The sequence below is a fragment of the Ochotona curzoniae genome, unplaced genomic scaffold (assembly GCF_017591425.1).
Source record: "Ochotona curzoniae isolate NIBS_2020 unplaced genomic scaffold, NIBS_Ocur_1.0 contig_4105, whole genome shotgun sequence".
Taxonomy (NCBI): domain Eukaryota; kingdom Metazoa; phylum Chordata; class Mammalia; order Lagomorpha; family Ochotonidae; genus Ochotona; species Ochotona curzoniae.
In genome coordinates, this window is record NW_024466129.1 from 530,498 (window position 1) to 551,551 (window position 21,054).

The 21,054-nt window shown below is 38.5% G+C and overlaps 1 protein-coding gene across 6 annotated transcripts in view; it reads left to right on the forward strand.

Annotated features, from left to right (window-relative positions):
• Positions 1-21,054, forward strand: part of DNM3 (dynamin 3) — a 501,537-nt gene that overhangs the window by 155,798 nt on the left and 324,685 nt on the right. For all 6 annotated transcript variants that reach the window (XM_040984259.1, XM_040984258.1, XM_040984260.1 and 3 more), the window contains exons 5-7: positions 14,531-14,629; positions 15,433-15,593; positions 19,311-19,453. In XM_040984259.1, coding sequence (XP_040840193.1) covers positions 14,531-14,629; positions 15,433-15,593; positions 19,311-19,453 — 403 coding nt within the window. The remainder of the gene's footprint in view (positions 1-14,530; positions 14,630-15,432; positions 15,594-19,310; positions 19,454-21,054) is intronic.

The following is a 21,054-nucleotide window of genomic DNA, read 5'->3' on the forward strand; positions in this document are numbered from 1 at the left end:
TCTGGTGGTACTAACATGTCACAAGCTAGCCTCCCTGGAATGGGAGTCGCCTTGCTATTGCTGACAGTCTCGGGATAGCATTCTGGGCCAGTCGATTTTGTGGTTGCCAGTGACTAATTTGGAATGTCTGTGTGTTCATTGCTAAGGACTCTGTTGGATGAGTTAGTTATTTGCACTGTGAACTCCTGAGTGTGGATGATAAGAATGGGCAGTGCCCATCCACCTCAGATCTGAAGTGGTACTAAGTTTTGGCTGGCAGGCATTGTGTGGGATTCCTGCATTGGCAGTGAGAGGGGCTTCTTGATTACATTCCAATTGTACTTTTTGGTGGGTGGGTGGGGGTCTCTGTTGCTCATGTTTTTCTTGGACTTCAGTTCCTGGGAGAGGCACTGTGTTTCTTGAAAGACCTGTGATCACGAAGGTTGTTTTAAGATGCAATGAGCTTTTCATGCCAGGTTTTTTGTTTCTTTGCAAATTGAATTACTATTAAAAAAACTAGTAAACTCTGTTATCTACTTCCACTTAATTTTATGTATAAATAGCTGTGTCCAGAAATTTTCCTAAACACGTATTAAATCTGTTTGTTTCCCCTTGATTTTCTTGCCACCTAAACCAGTCTCTGCCCCTGTCCTCAGTTTGCTGTGGTTGCTTTGAGGTTACCTGAGAGAATAGGCTTCAGCTAGGTGGTATACATTGCAGGCACGAAGTGTGATGAGCTTTGACAAATATAAACCCGTGTACGTGGCAGCCGGATATGGAACATTGCCATCACCCAGCAAAGTTCCATTCTGTTACTTCCTAATCAGTCTCTGTGCTTTGCATCCTGCTTCTAGCTTCAGGAAACTATCAAACTGTTGTTTTCTGTCACTAAAAATTAAAATTATATTTTCTAGAGTTTCATAGGAATGAAATGATATAGGAAGCACTCATTGTGCCTTGTTTATCTTACTTTGCATAGTTATTAAATTTTTTTGGTTTTCATGATACAGTTCCATAAGCTTCAGAGTTTCCCTCTCCATCTTCCCATTCCTCCTCCCTCACCCCACTGCCTTCCCCTTCAACGATAGTCACAGTCCATCATTCTGCTACTAAGGTGTATCCTGACATTGTAGGTGTAGGCAACAGGAGAAAGTCCAGCATCTCATTGTCAAGACATATCTGACAGCTGCAGTGGGAGTCCATCTTTTATTCGGACACAGAAATGCATGCTGCGTTGTGTCTCCACTTCCTGCTATGCTGATCTGTTGCATGGTTCATCTATGAGAATATGTATGGACATGTTTAGCTGTGTATCGGTCGTTCTTGTATTCTGCTTGCAGGTTGCCTTGTATCAGGGAGAACATGGCATTTGTCTTTTGGGGATTGGTTTATTTTACTGAGCATAATGGCCTCCAATTTGCATAATGCTTTTAGATTCATCCATTCCTGTTAGCTGTTTAAAAAGTTAATGAACTGTATTTCACTGTGTGACTTTGCCATATTTTGTCAAGCTATTTTCTTGTTTCTGGATCTTAAGCTTTTTCTAGTTTTCAGTTATTATAAATAAAATATCCATGAATATTACTATGCTAGTTTTCTTTGTTCTTATGTTTGAAAAATACTTAAAAATGAAATTTCTGGATGAGTGGTCACTTGAAGAAACCGCTACACTATTCTTACTCCTATATACAATATTTGAGTGTTTCAGCTGCGGCACACACTTGGCAACACTTGGAATTATTAGCTTTCTTTTCATTGCTGTTATTTTTGTTTTTACTAAAGATTTATTTACTTTATCTGAAAAGCAGGTTTTACAGAGACAAGGAGAGATAGAGATCTTCCATCCACTGGTTCACTCCCTCATTGGCCACAACAGCCAGAGCTGAGCCAGCCTGAAGCCAGGAGCCAGGAGCCTGCTCTGAGTCTCCCTCATGAGTGCTGGGGCCCAAGGACTTGGTGGTGTCTTTTGCTGCCCTCCCAGGCTGTAAGCAGGGAGCTACATCAGAAGCGGAACGGGTGGGAGGTGAACCAGCATGCATGCGGGATGCCCACCCTTAATTGTTATTGTTATAATACGTGTGTAGCTGATTTGCATCTCTGACATGAGTCATGATGCTGCACTTCGTTTTGCTTCTTTGTAGGGCATTCATTTACCTTCGTGAAATGTCTATTTAAATCTTTTATCTACTTCTCACTATTAGCCTGTTTGAAATATATCTGTTTTGATTATATTACATTATTTTTAAAATTATAAGTATGTATCCTCACAAGTCCTTCGTTATATATTGCTGCTAATACTTTCTGTCTGTAATTTCCTTTCTCACATTGTTTATATCTTTTAAAGAACAAATTTTAATTTTGATTATGTTCAATTTATCAATCTCCTGTGGTTTATATAATCTTTGTCTAACTCAGGTTTGCACATATTTGGTATATGTTATGCCTTAAAGGTTATGCCTTTATCTACAAATTTCATGGTTTTAGCTCTAAGTCTGCAGAGCCTTTTTAATATATATGATATTAAGTAAGGACCAGGTTCCTTTTTTCCATATATATAGTTACGTAGTTAAAATTTCATAAACTTGATTTATTGTTCTTGCTTTGGCTATGACCTCCAGTATAATGTTGTGTTGCCTAGGGAGGGTAGACAATTTTATTTATATTTTCAAGTAATCAATATTTGTTGTAATAAATTTTGTATGTTGCTTGTTTGCATTCTACTTCACTCACACCTTTCTTATTTATACTTATGCTTACTTTCAATTTATTTTGCTATTTTTTTGTAGCTTATGGAAATTTGTTGCTTTTAATGTTTTTTATTTGATAATGATAGCATTTTAAAGCTATGTTTTTTTCCTAAGACCTTAGTTTAGCTATAAATTTTGATATAGTGAGCTTTTATTTTATTCATTTTGAAACATTAAAAAATTTCTATTATTTGCTTTTGACCTGTGACGGCATTAAGTTTATAAATTCCAAAGCATTTTGAGATTTGCAGATAGCATCGTCATTTTAGTTGCTGTATGTATTTCTTAAAATGTGCTGTTACTGGTTTGGTGTTACTGGTTTGGTGACATCACTGTATGTAACACATCTTTGGATGGGAACTTCTGTAAGTGTTCATCAGGTTAAGTTGGCTGGGTGTTGACTTTCATCTGCCTATGTATTTAAAATTTTCTTTGAACAAAATTATCTCGTATTTATTTGGACATAACTAATAATTTATTGAGAGGCGGAGAGAGCTTGACAGACAGACGAGCAAGAATGGTAGCTAGTGGGCCCGGCATAGTAGCCTAGTGGCTGAAGTTCTTGCTTTGCATGCACTGGGATCCCACGTGGGCACTGTGTTCATATCCCAGCTGCTCTACTTCCCTTCCAGCTGCATGATTGTGGCCTGGGAAAGCAGTCCAGGATGGCCCAGGCTCTGGGACCGTGCACCCACATGGGAGACCCAGAAGAAGCTCCTGGCTCCTGGCTTCGGATCGGCTCAGCTCCAGCTGTTGCTGCTGCTTGGGCAGTGAATCAGAGGATGGAGGATCTTTCTAGCTCTCCTGTCAGTATATCTGACTTTCCAATAAAAAATAATAAATCTTAAAAAGCAAAAAGATCAGCTGATCCACTGCTGTTTGGAAGCTCTGGCTGAGTGGGGAGACTGTCATTTGCTGTTCCATATGTAATGCATACCTCATGTCTTCTTTATCTTATAAATGATACTTGGAGATACTCATTCATCAATATCTTCATGGTTTTGGAGATTTTTATTCCTTTGTGTAGATCTGAGTTCCCGATTTGTGTTACTTTCCTTCGGCTTGAACAATTTGCTTTATCATTTCTTGTAGCACAGGTCTCCGGCATTAAGTAATCTCAGGTGGTCGCCTGCAATGGCCATCATTTTTCCTTAATGTTTTAGAACTTCCAGGGTATTTTCTAACATCTCATAATTCCTGATGAGATAAGCTGCACCTGTCGTTTTTTTTCTTAAAGCTACACTTGTCCTTATTTTGTATCTCTGTTTTGTTTTCCCTCTGTGTTTTGGAGACGTACTGTATTGATTTGAAAGGTAAAGTGCCAGAGAGGGGGAGGTGTACAGAGCTCTTCCATCGGCTGACTCAATCCACACATGACTGCCACAGACCCAGGCAGGGTCGGCGTGATGGGGGTCTCATGTGGGTTGCAGGGACTGTCTTGCCCTACTTTCTCAGAGAAATGGGTCAGAAATGGAGCAGCCAGGACTTGAGTTGGCACTTTACGATGGGATGCTGGTGCTCTGCTACAGCGCTAGCCCCTTAAGGTGTCGGCAGTGTAACTGTGGTGTGCCTTGGGTCTGGCGTTTTGTGGGAATGGTATCCTTTGAATTTCTGGATCTGCTTATAGTTTTCAGCAGTTGTACTTTTTCAGTTATTCTTTTTATTTACTCCTGGTGTTTATGTTTCCTTTATATTCTTGAGCATTCTGTGCATGTTTGTCGTAGCTCTTTTAATGCCATCTGTGAGCTCCGCTGTGTGTAGGGGATGTTCTACTGATGGATAGTTTTCCCTGATTATGGGTTGTATTTGTCTTCTTCTTCATGTAGCTAACGGCTTTGCTTGGATCTTGAATACTTTGAATTTTACTTTTTCTAGCATTGAACTTTATCCCACCTAAAAAATATACTGGGCTTAGTTTCATCAGGTAGCTGCATTATTTGCAGATGAGTTTGATTATGTTTTTTATGCTCATTTTTAGTTTTTTAAAGGGTGGGTCTGCAGTAGATTACTGCAGTTTAACCCATATGGTCTAACGAATGCCACATACTCCACAAAATCTCTCTGAGGTCATGTTACTAGAAATGATTCCAACCTCTGTGGAAACTCTGGGGTTTACCTGGTTTAGAGTTTCTGGAAGTTTTTGCCTGGCCATGTGGAGTTTTACAGCTATATGTGTGCAAAGATTAACAGGGCTCCTGAGAATTCCCTGGACTTTTACTTTACATGGCTCCCTTTACTCTGCCAAAGCCTAAGGCTTATATTTGTAAAAACATGTGTTTATTTATTTTGGAAGTAAGAATTGGAGAGAGAGAGAGAGAAAAAGAGAGAGAGAGATTGGTCTTCCACACTGGTTTACTCCCCAGATGGCTGCAACAGTGAGGACAAAGGGTCTTCCAGTAGGGATCTAAGCAGTTGGGTCTTTTGATGCTTTGCTAGGCAGTAGGGAGCTGTGGTGGAAGTGGAGCAGCCAGCACATGAAGCGGCACCCATACGCTTTGCACGTGGCCACTCTACCTGCTGTGTCACAATGCTCATTCCACTTTAGATCATTTTGAATTCTGATTTAATATTTCATAAATTACATGTGATACCTGTGTTTAAATTTTTCCTCTTTGCGTTATAGTCCAGAATTTGCCTCCAACTGGGTGATTATGCAGCCTTCTTACTTGTTCTCTCAGCTACTAGTCCTATTGTTTGCGTGTTCCATGCATCCTATGCAGCTTTCCACTAGTTTTCAGAAGTAAGATTTGTCTAAACTTTATATCCAGAAACAGAAATTACTGAAACTTTTCTTAACTGAAAATTCTGTGGACCTTTGTTGCTTTCAGTCTTTTTCTTTATAGTTTGAGTGAAAAAGAACAGCTGGCTAAAATGATTGATTTATTGTGTGAACTCATATCTTTCTGGAATACAAGGGACTTCACAAGTTTGGTGGGAAAATAGAATTATAAAATAAATTTATTTTGGTGCAAAATTTTTGAAATCTTGCATAGTTTTCACACTGTGTTTTCAGTGAAATTCTGTAGTGCCCTCCTGCCTGTCAGCATGGAATCCAAGGGCAGCGGCCATTCTGGCTCACGTCAGCTTCTTTCAGCTAGCATTGATGCGGGCATCTCCAAAGGTTTGTGGGAAATGAGATTAAGCAGTAAGTTTATTTTAGGTACAAAAATTTGGGGGATCTGAACATTTGTTTTTGTTTTTGTTTTTTTGCGAAGTCCACACAAACTGTAACTATGAGAAATTTGTGTGGATTTCAATTTTTTGCATCAAAATAATTTTTTTGTTAGATTTTGATTTATTGACACCCACTTGTGATCTACCTTAAAATTGATCACATACAACTGGCTTAAAAATCTGCAACTATTGCACATCACAAATCGTCCTCTTTTTGTCCTGAGTATTGATATCCTTACCCCTAATCTTGTTTGCCAAGTTTCCCAAAGACAGCTCTCTTCTCACTAATGTACAATAGACAGAGCACTCTAAAAGGATTTGGGGTGGGATAGTCTTTTTGCTCCATGATGCCAATTTAAAAAAATCTAGAACCCCTCCATCTAGTTGTCTTTAAGGCTGAAGGATGTGTTAAGGTTATATACAGCAAATGAGTGGCAAAAAGAGCAAGTGGGGCATTAAATACATCAAGTTTTGAAGTGCTAAATTATGAGGGAAATGGATTTGGGGGAAAAACAACAAAGCCTGCATGGATTCCTTCGTCTCTTCAAAGTTTAGTCTGTTTTGGAATGAAAACCATGTAATACTTTTTCTTTCTTCATTTTTGAGCTAATTTCTTTCTCCTTATCTGTCACCTCTCTCCCTCTTCTGTTCCTTTTATGTATATTAAATATTTGGCCTTCAACTGAGAGCTCTATTGACGATTAAAAGTCTTCTCTCTCATAGTGATAAATTTTAGTGTTCTGTATTATTGACTTCATATTTTACCTAGTATCATGCTGAATATATATTACCTGATGATTTTGAAATGAAAGTGGCATTATTCAGAATTATTACAAATAATTTTAAAATGTTGATGGAAAGCTTTCAAGCAAATGATGACAAGGTGAATGTTATGGCACAGTGGGTTAAGCTAAACTTGGGATGCCCACATGCCATGCCTGTTGCTAGTTCATGTTCTGGGTCCTGTATTTGGGACTCAGGTTGGGAATCAGTAGGTGAAGTCCCCCACACTTGAACTCTTACTACCTGGTGGAGTCTTAAGGAGACCAGGTTCACCTGGCAGTGAGCAGTGAAGACCCATACACTTGAACTCCTGCCCTACCCGCTGGAGTCCTAAGGTACCCCCTGGTTCCTGCTTCAGCCTGGACTAGCTCAGATATCTCTGCTTCTGTCTCCCTCTCAAATTAATAAGTAAATATTTTAAAAATAAGAAACAAAACTATTTGTTACCAATTTCTTCCAGAAATAACATTGATAATCTTTGAGAAACAGAACGGGTGGTTACTGTAGCTCCATCTAAAACTGCAAGTTCCTCAAATAGAGTCAATGCATTACATTATAGACGATTGATTTCAAAGTCTGTTTTTAATTTTTCTGTATACATTTTTGCATGAACTCTATATTGATTTGCTTTTCATTTCCTTTCAGTGCATGCAATGCTCTGGATTAATTTTCTGGCAACTGCTAATGTGGGTTGTGGCTTGCTTTGTTCCATTTATTAGATGAACCAACACACTACTTATATTTTAGTTGCTTCAGTAAGTGGAAGGAATGGCAGTGTTCTTAAGAAAATCGTATGCTGCCAACAAAACTAGCTAACATGGTAGCATGGTGTCATGCATCTTCACTTTGTAATTTGTAAATCAATTATTGTCTGATGCTAAGATAAATAAATAAGTATGCATATTCATTATTTTTTCTCTTAACAAATATCGAACCATTGTAGAATGTAGCTGAGAATTGGGGTACAGAAAAAAGTAGTGATTAAAAATGAGATTAAATGAATGGATTTGAATGCTACTTCCTTATGTAAGTATACATTTATCAACAGAACTCATCCAGGGATTACTCATATTATAGGCCACAAAATAAGCCTCAGCAAATTAAAAATTTTGAAATCATACTATGCATCTTCTCAGACCATAATGGAGTTCATTCAGCTGGAGACAGGCGAATCAGAACACCATAGACGATACACAAACACTTGGAGACTGAACAGTGTGCTATTAAATGAACACTGGACTACAGAAGAAATCAAATAGGAAATAAAAAATTGCTTGAAATGAATGAAGGCATCAAAACAACATATCAAAACTTGTGGGACATAATTGAGGCAATGTTAAGAGGAAAGTTGATTGCAATTAGCACCCATGTCAGGAAACAAGAAAGGCACCAGTTGAACATCTGAAGAGGCTAGAAAAACAACAACCAAACAGTTCCAATATTAGCAGAAAAAAGAACTAATTAAAATAAGAGGAAGTAAACCAAGTAGAGACCCAAGGAATAATATATCACATCAACAGATCAAAGAGCTGGTTATTTGAAAAAATCAACAAAATAGATTCTTCATTAGCCCAATTAATCAAAAAAGGGGGAGAACATATGAATCAATAGAATCAGAGATAAAGAAGGAAATATAACCTCAGACATAAATAGGATAAGCAGGAACTATTACAAGCAGCCATATACCAACAAATCAGATGATCTAGAAGTAATGATAGATTTTTTTTTGACATACAATTTACCAAAATGGAATCATGAGATAGTTAAAAGCCTAAATAGACCTCTAACCAGGATGGAGATTGAATCAGTAGTTAAATCCCTCCCAAGAAAGAAGATCAAGGACCGAGTTGCTTCATTGCTGAATTCTACCAAATAATTCAAGAACTTACCCCAATCCTCCACAAGCAATAGAAAGGCAGACAATCCTTTCAAACCGTTTCTATGAAGCTAGCATCAAGTTAGTATCAAAGCCAGAGAGTTTACATATATCACCTTTTCTTCATTCAGTCATCCATTGATGGACACTTGGGTGGATTCCATATCTTAGCTATTGTGACTTGAACTCCAATAAATATATGTGCATAAATAACTGTTTTATGCTGATTTCATTTCATTTGAACAAATTGCATTTCTTTCATTAATTGTTGTGCTTCTGGTGGCTTTTCTCTCCTTTCCAACAAGTCTTTGCCTATGCATATTTCTTGCAGAGTTTACCCACTGTTTTCCTCCAGTTAATTTGACAATGCTGTGAGGTAGATTTAGATTGTTAATCCATTTGGAATTGATTTTTACATGAGGCATAAAGTAGGGATTTAATTTCACAATTCTGCACATGTAGATCCATTTTTTTCTAGCATGATGTTTAAAAGAGACTGTCATTTCTCCAAAAATTGGTTTCCAGTCACTAGTAAAAAACTAAAAAACAACAACAAAAAAAAAACCCAGTTTTTTTTGATGTAGTTGTGTGGATTCTATTCTGTGCCATTGATGGGCATGTCTATCTTTGTGCCAGTAACAAGCTGTATTGATTAGAACTGCTCTATTGTAGTGTCTCTTAAGTGTGATATTATGATGCCTCTAGCTTTGTTTTGTTTATTAAGATGGCTTTAGCTATACAGGGCTTCTTTTGTTCCCATGTGAATTTTTGCATTTTTTCCCTAGACCTGAGAATAATGTCATGGGTGTTTTGATTGATATCTCATTAAATCTGTAAATTGCTTTTGGTAATGCCTACATTTTGATGATATTAATTCTACCAATCTATGACCATGAGAGGTTTTCCAATTTTTTTTGTGTGTGTCTTTTTTGTTTCTTTCAGGTTTTCCAATTTTCAAGTCAGAGATCTCTCACACCCTTGGTTAAATGTAATACAATGTGTTTATTATTTTTTTTTTTGCAGTTTTGTGAATCGGACTGATTTTACAAGCTATTACTCAGTCATAGAATTCTTTTTGTATGCAAAGACATAACTTTTGTGTGTTGATTTCACATCTTGCAACTTTATGAAACTCTTTTACAAAGAATTTCAACAGCCTCTTAGTATAGGCTTGGTTCTCCTAAAGAGAGAATCATGTCATCTCCCTGCAGGGATAGCATGACCCTCGTTTCCAATTTGTATCCCTGTGGTTTCATTTTCTAAACATTCAGGGCTATATTTAATAGCAGTGGTGAGAGTGGGTTTCCTTATCTGGTTCAGTGTTTCTCCATTGAATAATATTCTGGCTATGGGTTTGTCGTTGTTGTGTTGAGGAATGTTCCTTCAATACCCAGCTTTTTTAAAGACTCTGTCATGAAAGGATGTTGTAATTCATCAAATGTTTTAACTGCATCTGTTGCCCATAGTCATATGGTTTTTATTCTTCAGCTTTTAATATGATGTATCATATTTATTGATTTTCCTATGTTGAACCATCCCTGCATACCAGGGATAAATCCCACTCGGTCTGGGTGAATTGTGTTTGTGATATGTTGTTGGATTTGATTAGCAAGATTTTGTGGAGGACTTTTTGCTATATGTTCATCAGGAATGTTATTCTGTAGCTGTCTTTTTTGGTATCTTTCTGGTTTGGGGCATAGAGGTGCCACTAGTCTCAGAGAAGGAGTTTGGAAGTATTCCTTCCCTTTAAATTGCTCTGAATAGTTTAGGAAGAATTTAGATTAGTTCTCAAAAAGTTGGTAGAATTCATCAGTGAAGTCATCTGGTCCTGGGTTTTCTTTGTTGAGACTGTCTTTATTACTCATTTTCCATACTGGTTGTTAGTCTATTTAGGGTTTCTGACTTTCTCATTCAATTTAGGTAGATTGTATTTGTTTAGAAATCTGCACATTTGTTCTGCATTTTGAATTTGTTGGCAGATAATAATTCTTAATAATTCCTGATGATTCTTTGTGTGTCTGTGATGTCCTTTTCTGCATCTCCTTTTCATCTCTGATTTTATTGATTTGGGTCTTCTTTGTTTTTCTGATTGTTTGGACCAATGATGTATTGATTTTATTATTTTTTTCAGAAAAACAGCTCTTCATTTCACTTATCTTATGTTAATTTTTGTCTATATCTTCCTGAATTTTAATTCTTTCTTTCTACTCATTTTGGGTTTAGTTTGTTATTATTTTTCTAGGTCCTTGATATGCAGTAATGGGTTATTTATTTAATGCCTTTTTAATTTGTTAATATGGGTGCCAATTGGTATGAATTTCCCTCTTAACAATGCTTTTTGCCATCTCCTAAGTTTTTATTTGTTGTGCTACCATTTTACTTGTTACCAGGAACATTTTGATTTTCCTTTTTAATTCTTCTATGACCCTCTACTTGTCAGTATTGACAGTCTCCATGTGTTTGCACATTTTCTAGAATTTCTTGTGTTATTGATTTCCACTTCTATTTCATGGTGGTCAGGAAAGATACGTGGTGTGATTTCAGCTTTTTTAATTTATTGAGCCTTATAGCATGGCCTGGTTTTTGGTCCATACTAGGGCAATTTCCATGCATTAGTAAAAGAATGAATATTCTGCACCTATGGATGAAATGTTCTGTAGGCATCAGTTAAGGTCATTTGTTCCTTAGTATAAATTATCCTTGTTGTTTCTGGATTTTCTGTCTCATAGTGGGGTTTTGTGGATTCCCACATTCTTATGGTATTGGAATCTGTGTCTATCTTTAAACTATTAACAGTTGTATTAAATAGCCAGGTGCTCTGGCATTGAGTGTGTATACATTTAATCTTCTTGTGAATTGATTGGAGAATTTCCTTCTTTGACTCTTTTTTAAACATTTTTAAAGTATATTTTGTGCGATATTGGAGTGGTTACACCTGCTCCTTTTTCCTTTCCATTGGCATGGAATATCTTTTTTTCACTCTTTTACTTTTAATCTGTGTATATCTTTATATGAGGTATGTTTCTTGGAGGCATTAGATAGATTAGTCTTGTTTTTTAATTCATTCAGCCAGTCTGTATCCTTTGTATCCTACCATTTTCTATAAATATTCTCATTGTTTGCTTTGGGTTTCCTTTGTATTTTTGCTAGGACATTTTTGACCTTTGTGTTACTTCATTTTGGTGATTATAATCCTCTGTTTCTGTTCGTAGCACTTCCTTAAGCATCATGTGTAAGGCCGGATGGGTGGTAGCAAACCGTTCGATTTGTTTGTTTTGGAAAGTTTTTAGTTTGCCTGCATCTATAAACAAGAGCTTTGCTGGATACAGGATTCTGAGTTGGCAGTTTCTGTCTGTTAGGAGGTGGGCTGTGTCTCTCCGTTTCCTCTTAGCTGTAGAGTTTCTGACGAGGTATCAGCGTAATTAGGAATCCTCTAAAAGTAACCTGGCATTTCCCTTGCACACATTTTAGAATCTTTATGTTTTATCGTTGAAAGCGTGGCTGCAGTGTGTGGTGGTGAAGAGCAATTCGCTCATGTGTAAGCTCTATATGCTTCCCTTGCTTGGGTGTCACTTCCTCTTCCGCGTTAGGGGAGTTTACTGCAAGCCTTCTAAACCATGATCTCTTTCCACACCTCCAGGAGAGCGTAGCGTACATACGTACATACCTTAGATCATTTGATAGTGTATAAATCTCAAACACTGTTTCCTGTTTTTTCTTTTTCCTCTTGACTTTTGCTAGATTCAGATGTTTCCAAGGATTTTTCTTCTCTCTTAGATGTTCTTTTTTTTTAGCCCCACAAAGCCTGTTGTTGGGATTCCTTCTGTATTTTCCATTTGGTTTATTGAAGCCTTCATTGCTAATATTTCATTTTGCTTTTTCTTAAGTATTTCAATCTCTTTGTAAAACTTTTCATTGATATTTTATATGGACTTATTTATCTCAATAATTTGTTTCTGTGTGCTTTTGAGGAGTCCTGTGATCATTTTTCCCTTCATTTTTTATCATTTCATTGATCTCTGTGTTTACTTTCTAATATTGAAGAATTGCTGTGTTCCTCATGGGAAGTCTTAATGTCTTCCACTTTTTCTTGTATTTCTGCATTTATTTTTAGGCAGTTCTGAAACCACTTGTCTTCTCTTCTCATGGTTTTTGTCTTGACTGCACCTCTGTGATTTGGTGAAGTGACCGTTTCTTCCATGGATATCTGGAAGTGTGCTGGGTGTGGGCAGTGCTCCAGTCTGGGCTGAGAGAACAGGACGTCATCCACATTGGACATGGTCGATCTCCTCTTGTCATCCTCAGGCAGCCAGTGATCCTGTTAGCAAATCAGTCTCAGCTCCTTTCTTCAGTGCGAGCCACAGTTGGGGTTGGGCCAGTGGCTAATCCCTCTGCCCACGCCAAACCATGCACCCCCACATCTATGCAGCTCTCTGTGTGACTTCAGATCGCTCTCTGAGGTCCCGTGTGTTGATTGCCCAGAGACCAGCTGCACATCACACGCTCCCGTGTAATGACAACATTCTCACGGTCTCAGTGTGCAAGGCTTCCCTGGTCACATAGTGCTGGGGTACCACTCAGACCAGTGAGCCTGCCCCACTCGTGGCGAGAGCTTCTATTGTTGGTATTCTTGCATGGACTTTCCCTCTACTTTGGAGGTTAGTTAGCAGTTATTGTTTCCAGCTTTATTTTCTCCTGTTCTCTCTGTGTGTTTTAAACTTTTTAAAAAAACGTTTCTTGTTTAAGATGTAATATATTTATGTAAACTACAGATTTCTGACCTGGACTGTTGACTCTGCCTAAACCCATACCTATATGACTGGACAATCTTAAAAAGTTATTTAGATTTTTCCTATCACCTCCACATCTTGAAGTGAGAATAATTGGACTGATATTAGAATCAAATTAATTATAACTTATAAATAATTTGAATTATTGGTTTGTTAACAAATATTAGCCATTACTATTTTGGAGCACTTTCAGGTAAAAGGTAAGTCTGTATGTTTAAGTTACCATATGTATTAGAACACTCTGAGAAATTCACTTTGTCACTATGCAAATAATGTCCATATGTATTTGATAGGCTATGTAAATGTCTAGGCTTTTATTTTTATAACTGGGAGGATTGTAGAGATCATTGTTTTTAATTTTTAATTCTACAGATTAGCAAAATTGAGAACTAACAGTGATGGGGGTTATGTTTTATGCCTTGAAACTAGGGTTTGACCCTCATAATTCTTGGTTCTCCTCTCTATTAAAGTGTATTTGCTATTTTAAGGAGCAGTCACTAAACTTGCAAAGACTTTTTACATGATAATACTTTCATGTAGTAAAATTTTTTTTCTTATTTTTTGACTTAACATGACCAGAACTAGATGATTAATTCGTGATTTATGATTTGCTATGTTCATTGGTCAGTATGAGACTTATTTATTTTTTAACAATGTTATATATCGAAAGTTTTAAGCATACATATTGCATGGGGTGCTTGAGAGCAAAATTGAAATGTGTAAATTCTGTTTACACATGAGAGAAAAATGAGCTTATGTGTGGAAACTTCAGAAAGCTTATGGAAAGTGAATTGAAAGGATAAATGTGTTTCGGTTCTGACATTTGAAATTCATGGAGACAAGAAGGCTTCAAAAACATCAGTGGAAAAGTCAGGCTTCACTAAGTTAAAAAGCATAAATGCAAGCTTATCTTTTCATTTTTCATGAACTTTTTGAGGTACTTGAATTTAGAGGGTTTTGGTGAGAATGATCCTTATCTTGCAATGAATGATATCTTGTTGGTGGATGATTTCAAAACTTCTTCATTGGATTGAAATTCACTATTCTTGGTAGCAGTAGATTAGAAAACTGAATAAGCCAAAGAGGAACAGGAAACTGGCTAGGAATATGTGCTTGACAATTATCTTTGAGACATAAATATCTTTTAAATGTGTTGGTCTTTTGCCTTGGTTATGTGGCAGGTCTGAGAACCATTGGCGTCATCACCAAGTTGGATCTCATGGATGAAGGAACAGACGCCAGGGATGTCTTGGAGAACAAGCTGCTGCCTCTTCGTAGGGGTGTGTACTCTGATACCTACATGTACCTGGGCGGTAGGGCTCACCCCTTCACAGGGGTGTGTACTGTGATGGGTTAGTGCTCACCTGGGTGGTAGGGCTCACCACTTCACAGGGGTGTGTACTGTGCTGGGTTAGTGCTCACCTGGGTGGTAGTGCCCAGACATGGTGGTACTGCCTCCTCAGATCACAATGATGAGTGTATTGTTGCCTTTTTATGTAATGGCACAGTATTTCAAGCATTTGGTCCAAAAGGAGAACTATTTCCCTGAGTAGCAGGAAGAAACAGGGCAGGAAATGGTTTGAAGCGAGGCTCTAGATATTCACTATGGCTGCATACATGTGCGCAGTTCTACATTTGACATGAGGGTGCTTCAAACTATGGAAAAGGATTTTATGAAATCCATGCATCAGAGGTTGGGGCACTGAAACAAACTTGCCTTTTAGTGTTCAAGAATAGAACACTAAGGTGTTATGTATGCCCTAAAAGCATGGGGCATAGTCTGTAGCATATACCGACATTTTAAGAGGAGAATTATTATGTTGATGCCAAAAAATTATCATTAGCCTACTTTATTAGTTTTTTTATTCATTGGGAAAATGCAAATTTGTTTTAATTTTTAAGTAGTTTTTTTTTTTAACAGATTTAATATGATTTATAGAAAGATTTTTAAGAACATAATGAAAATTTCCTTAAACTTTTTTATGAAGGGACTCAGTTCAGATATTGAATTGAATCTGTTTTTGTTCGGTCTGTTTGAGCTCTTGGTAGCATTGGAGCCAGCAAGCTTTGCGCTTTGTTCCAGGTTATGTGGGGGTGGTGAACAGAAGCCAGAAGGACATCGACGGGAAGAAGGACATTAAGGCAGCCATGCTGGCAGAAAGGAAGTTCTTCCTTTCCCACCCTGCTTACAGACATATCGCTGATCGCATGGGGACGCCGCACCTGCAGAAGGTCCTGAATCAGGTAGAAATGTTTTTTCACGGGAAGAAATAATTGTATTTATTTATATATCATATATATAGTATATATGCATAACACTATGCATTATTATTAATAATCATATTGTTAGATAATTATATTATTACATTATTAGTATTTTAACATATTATTAATATATTAACATAATATAATTACTTATAATTTTATAAATACATAAGTTTTATAAATCATAAATGTATAAATATATCACTCACATATGTTAATTATATATTTATATAATATACCTTATATGCATTATTAACAATGCACATGCTATTATAATTATATTGTCATATTAATATTATTAACATTTCAATATATAATGAATATACCATTATATAAATATTATTAATGGTTTACACAATATATATTATACATATAGACATATATGCATTAATATATATGCATTCCATGTCTCTATCTAGAGAATCTTTCATCTGCTTGTTCACTCCTGAAATGGTTGCAGTGACATGGTTGGGAGAAGCCAAAGGCAGGAGCCAAGTGCTGCTTCTTGGTCTCCCCCCCGGAATGGCAGGAGCCCAGGCTCTTGGGCCGTGGTTTGCTGCTTTCCCAAGAACACTGACAGGACACTGGGTTGGAAGTGGGACTTGAACCGGTGTCTGTATGGGATACCAGTGCTGCAGATAGCGGCTCAATGCACTGCATCACACTGGCAGCTTACATTTCATTTTTATTCACTTTGTTCTCCCCCAACAAGACAGGATTAAATGATAAAATTAAAAATGGATATAGATACTTATAGCCACACTATTACTATTATTTGTCAATAAAATTCACGTTAATATTATTGAAAGAACCATGCTGAGAGCAGAAACATGTATTGAGGAACAGAGACTGGATGATATACATTTGAGTGTGCATTCTCTCGTAGGATGTATTTACTTTAAAAACTGGAACTTGTGTAGCTCTCAAGTTGGTCTCTAGGATATGGTTTTGTTTAGCATTGATTTATTTTGTGCATTCAACTTTTCAAAACAGCAGATCCTTCTGCCAGTCATTTATGAAGCTTTTCCTGATAATCTCTTCCTCCATAATAAATAGAATTGGGCCTTTTGCCTCCTTCTTTGCATGCGCTGTCCTCTGGTCTCCCTTGGCGACATATCTCCCACCCTTCTTATTGTCACTGAGTGCGGGGTCTGTCCCCGAGTTTTAATGGACTTTGTACAGTGCACTTCAGTCTTCACAAATATGTTCTTAGGTTTCACTTAAAAGCCTATCATTTAACTTAATCGGTCAATCAAAGGCTAAGTTATCAGAAGAAGCTGTCATAATATGTGACATTGTTTCTGAGCCATTGAGGCAGACTAATTGAATAAGTTTAAGAAAATATAAAGTAGTGATTTCACTCTATTTTTAATAACATTTCATAGACTGTTGGAAAGAGTGCACATCTAAGGGTAAGGAAATACTTGGAAGTTACAGGGTAGCCAGGGCCAGTGCTCCTATCATTTAAAAAAACATAAGGAACACTGGTTTGTCATGTGAGAGCCATAGTATTTTATCAATACATTCAAAACTGGTGACACTGTTTTTTAATTGCAACCTTCAAATATGAAACTGAAAAAAATTCTTTAAGGAAAAAATCAATATAATCAAAGTTGGAAATGCTTGCAATTTTTTAGTCCTGGAAAACAGAAGGTTATTGAAACTTGGATATTCTGATTTGACTCCTCACCCTTAACCTTTGTTATAGTAGAATTGGACTTCAGTTGGCGGAAACTGAATTAATGTTTTACTGAAGATCTTTGCTTTCCTGGATAGTCACTTTTATTTTTACTTCTTTGGAGATCATTGTAGTGTGTTTGAAACTACTGCAATTTTACTGCTGTTTCGTGTGTACCATTACCATTGACCTGAGAAATAATTCCTTCAGAAAAAACTGAAAAGCCATATAGTATTTTATACTCTCCGTTGGAAATAGAATCTAAAAGAAACATTTGAGAACTATTGCTGAAATTGAGAATTTGGTGGTAGTGTAGTACAGGATGGTATTGAAGGGTGACACCCATGTTTCCTGGTAGCAACCAAGATCAGTAAGCAAGATCAGGTACTTGAGGTTTGAACTTCTGAGAGCCAAAGTTAAGCAGGTGGCTCCAGTCTGGATTAGAAGCTCTGTTGGGCAGCAAGCTTTCAGCAGCTCCAGGGATGGGGGCACTACTGAAGCCGCAGATGGAGTGAGATCACCCAAATGAGAACAGAGAGTAAACAAACATGAGATTAGGAGGCAGCTTGGAGACCTTTCACTAATTGTACGTGGCCAGGAGGATGAATTGTTAAAAGAGATAAGGAAGACTCGTCCAAAATTATTAGGAAAAAAGTGAGGAGGATACAGGATCATGAAAGCCAAGGAAACGGATGTGTTAGGGAGCTTTGATGTTGAGATGCAAAATGTGGAAAGCAAGTGTGTCTGTTTACCAGCTGACTGAAGTTTTCCATGATTACTGTTACTCGGAGGTTAGAGCCCTTTTCTGTTGTGTCGCTGCTCTTGGCACTCCGTCCTCTCCAGTGCTGTTGTTGCTGCTTCGTAACCACATAGGGTAATTTCACAATAATTCATAACTGCAGGCAAGAAATTACAGATTGAATAGTTCCAGGTATGTTCTTATCAAAGATGATTTCAAAAAACTTCTTCAGTGACTCTGAGTATATTTGCTCTGCTTTTAATTATTCTTTTCCCCAGCAGATAGGTGCTCTGATAAAAGAATCCATGCTAATGTGTTAAAGCTGAGCAGCCTCATTAAAGCATTGCTGAATTTTATTTTATTTATTTATTTATTTATTTATTGCAAAGTCATATATACAGAGCGGAGGAGAGACAGAGAAGAAGATCCTCCGTCTGATGATTTACTCCCCAAGTGAGCGCAATGGCCGATGCTATGCCGATCCAAAGCCAGGATCCAGGAACTTCTTCCAGGTCTCCCACACTGGTGCAGGGTCCCAAGGCTTTGTGCTGTCCTCGACTGCCTTCCCAGACCATAGGCGGGAGCTGGATGGGAATTGGAGCTACTGGGATTAGAACTGGTGCCCATATGGGATCCCAGCGCGCTCCAGGCGAGGACTTTAGCCGCTAGGCCACGCCGCTGGGCCCAAGCATTGCTGAATTTTAACACTCTCTTTTCCACATATAAAGAGTGCATCCAAGTGGCTGGCTTTAAGTAGAAAGTTTTTGAGTTTCTCCAAAGGGCAGTGGACTAGAAAGCTGTACTTCTCATTATGAGCCAACATGATTCTGAATGACTGTATATGATTTCTAAAAATTTGGTTAGTAGGGCCCGGCGCGGTGGCGCAAGTGGTTAAAGGTCCTCACCTTGCACGCCCGGGATCCCATATGGGCGCCGGTTCTAATCCCGGCAGCCCCGCTTCCCTTCCAGCTCCCTGCCTGTGGCCTGGGAAAGCAGTCGAGGACGGCCCAAAGCTTTGGGAACCTGCACCCGCGTGGGAGACCCGGAAGAGGCTCCTGGCTTCGGATTGGCATAGTATTGGCCCGTTGCGCTCACTTGGGGAGTGAATCATCGGACGGAAGATCTTCCTCTCTGTCTCTCCTCTCTGTATATCTGCCTTTCCAATGAAAAATAATAAAAATAAATCTTTAAAAAAAAAATTTGGTTAGGAAGGCAATGGAGGGTGACTTTTGTTCCATGAGTTAATGTTCAGTCTTGTGTGTGATTTTTTTTTTTCTAGCAACTTACCAATCACATTCGAGATACCCTGCCAAACTTCAGGAATAAACTCCAGGGGCAGTTGCTCTCTATAGAACACGAAGTAGAGGCCTACAAGAACTTCAAGCCTGAAGACCCCACCAGGAAGACCAAAGCGCTGCTGCAGTAAGGCCCTCCCACCTTCCTTCTCTTCATCCTGAAGTGATTCCTTCAGTTTGCTTTGGCATTGGGTACATTTGTCTTACTATTTTCTAGGTTTAACAAAGAAACAGGTTGAGTATACAAAACCCTTTGTGTGCTATCCATGACCCGTGAATCTTTGTTTTCTTGAACAATGATTATTGATTTGAATCTGTTATTATAAATTTAAATAATCTTCCGTCTGTGGAAATACTTTTATAAATGTTTTAAAAATGTGTGTATGCATTTGAAAAGCAGAGTGATAACTGAAGAGAGAGAAGCAGATGCAGAAAATCTTTCATCTTCTAGTTCATTCCTCCAATGAGGCTAGAACAGGATGTGGACATCAGTCAGGAACTCCATCCATACCTCCCACGTGGTTGACAGGGACCTGCAGTCCTGACATTACCTCCCAGACACCTTACCAGGAAGCTGGGCCTGAAGTGTAGAGTAGCTGGACTTGGGCATGGCTGTGGGCCGTAACAGATGCATAAGCAATTACTTGGATGAATGTTGTTTGTGGAAAGGGTGAAATGTTAAGGGAGGCTTGATGAGAAAGTGTGTTTGTTTATATCAGGAAAACTACAAAAAAGGTGCATAATGCTGGCACAACAGCTGTGATACTACTGGGTGATGGAAATTTTTAAACTCTACTATCACTGCTGCTGTCCTGCGACGACACTAAAATGATGAGGAGCCCTCGAGGGCCTGGAAAAACAGAAACCGCCACTGCAACCAGCACACACACCGAACGAACATACATGAACACACGGAGGAACAGAGGAACGAATGAAAAGCCGAAACAAAAAAGAGGGCGTACAAAAAAGGAAGGGGAACGAAAAGGGGGAGGGTGAACGAATAAAGGGGGAGAGACAAACGAAAAGCAGGCGAACGGAAAGGTTTATTTCCAAAAGCGGGCTGCTTATATACAGTTCTCCACCAATCACTTCTCCCCGTGTGTCCACTGGGCGCTCCTGATAGTCCGGTAGTAACAGCATGATCGTAGTGGGGGTATTAGCCTATCCCTATGACTTCCTGTTTACTTGCTGGCGGGACAAGTCCTGCCTAGTGGCACTCGGCCAGCCACCATCTTGTGGCCCCTCATACGCATGGGGTCAGCTCCTGGCGCACTGCTCCCCACAATCACCTTGTGAGAGCGCTGTCATATGTGTGGTTTCTTTTTGACCAAAATACTGTTAGTTGTATACACCTCTGTTGAAGAGGGAGAGGTAAGGAAAATGCAGAGTTCTTGTCCTTGGAAAAGGGACCAGTAAACGGGCAGGCAATGACACATGCTGTGTGTGTGTGTGCGCGCGTGCGCGTGCTAGGTGCTGTGTTGGAAATGTGGGGAACCAAGGAGGAGCGATTTATCTGGGCCGTGCTGTGGCGTAGGGCTGAGAGAGCTGTGCATCATGAAAGGTTTCCTGCATGAAAGAATATTTGAGTTGAGTGTTGAATGGAAGATAACAATTAACCGGACAAAGCTCCAAGAAGTACATAGAGTGGTTCTCTAAACAAAGAAAAAGGAGTGAAAGCCCAGGAGCCTGGTGTGTCTGAGAAGCTGCAAATGGGTCCCTGTGGCTGGC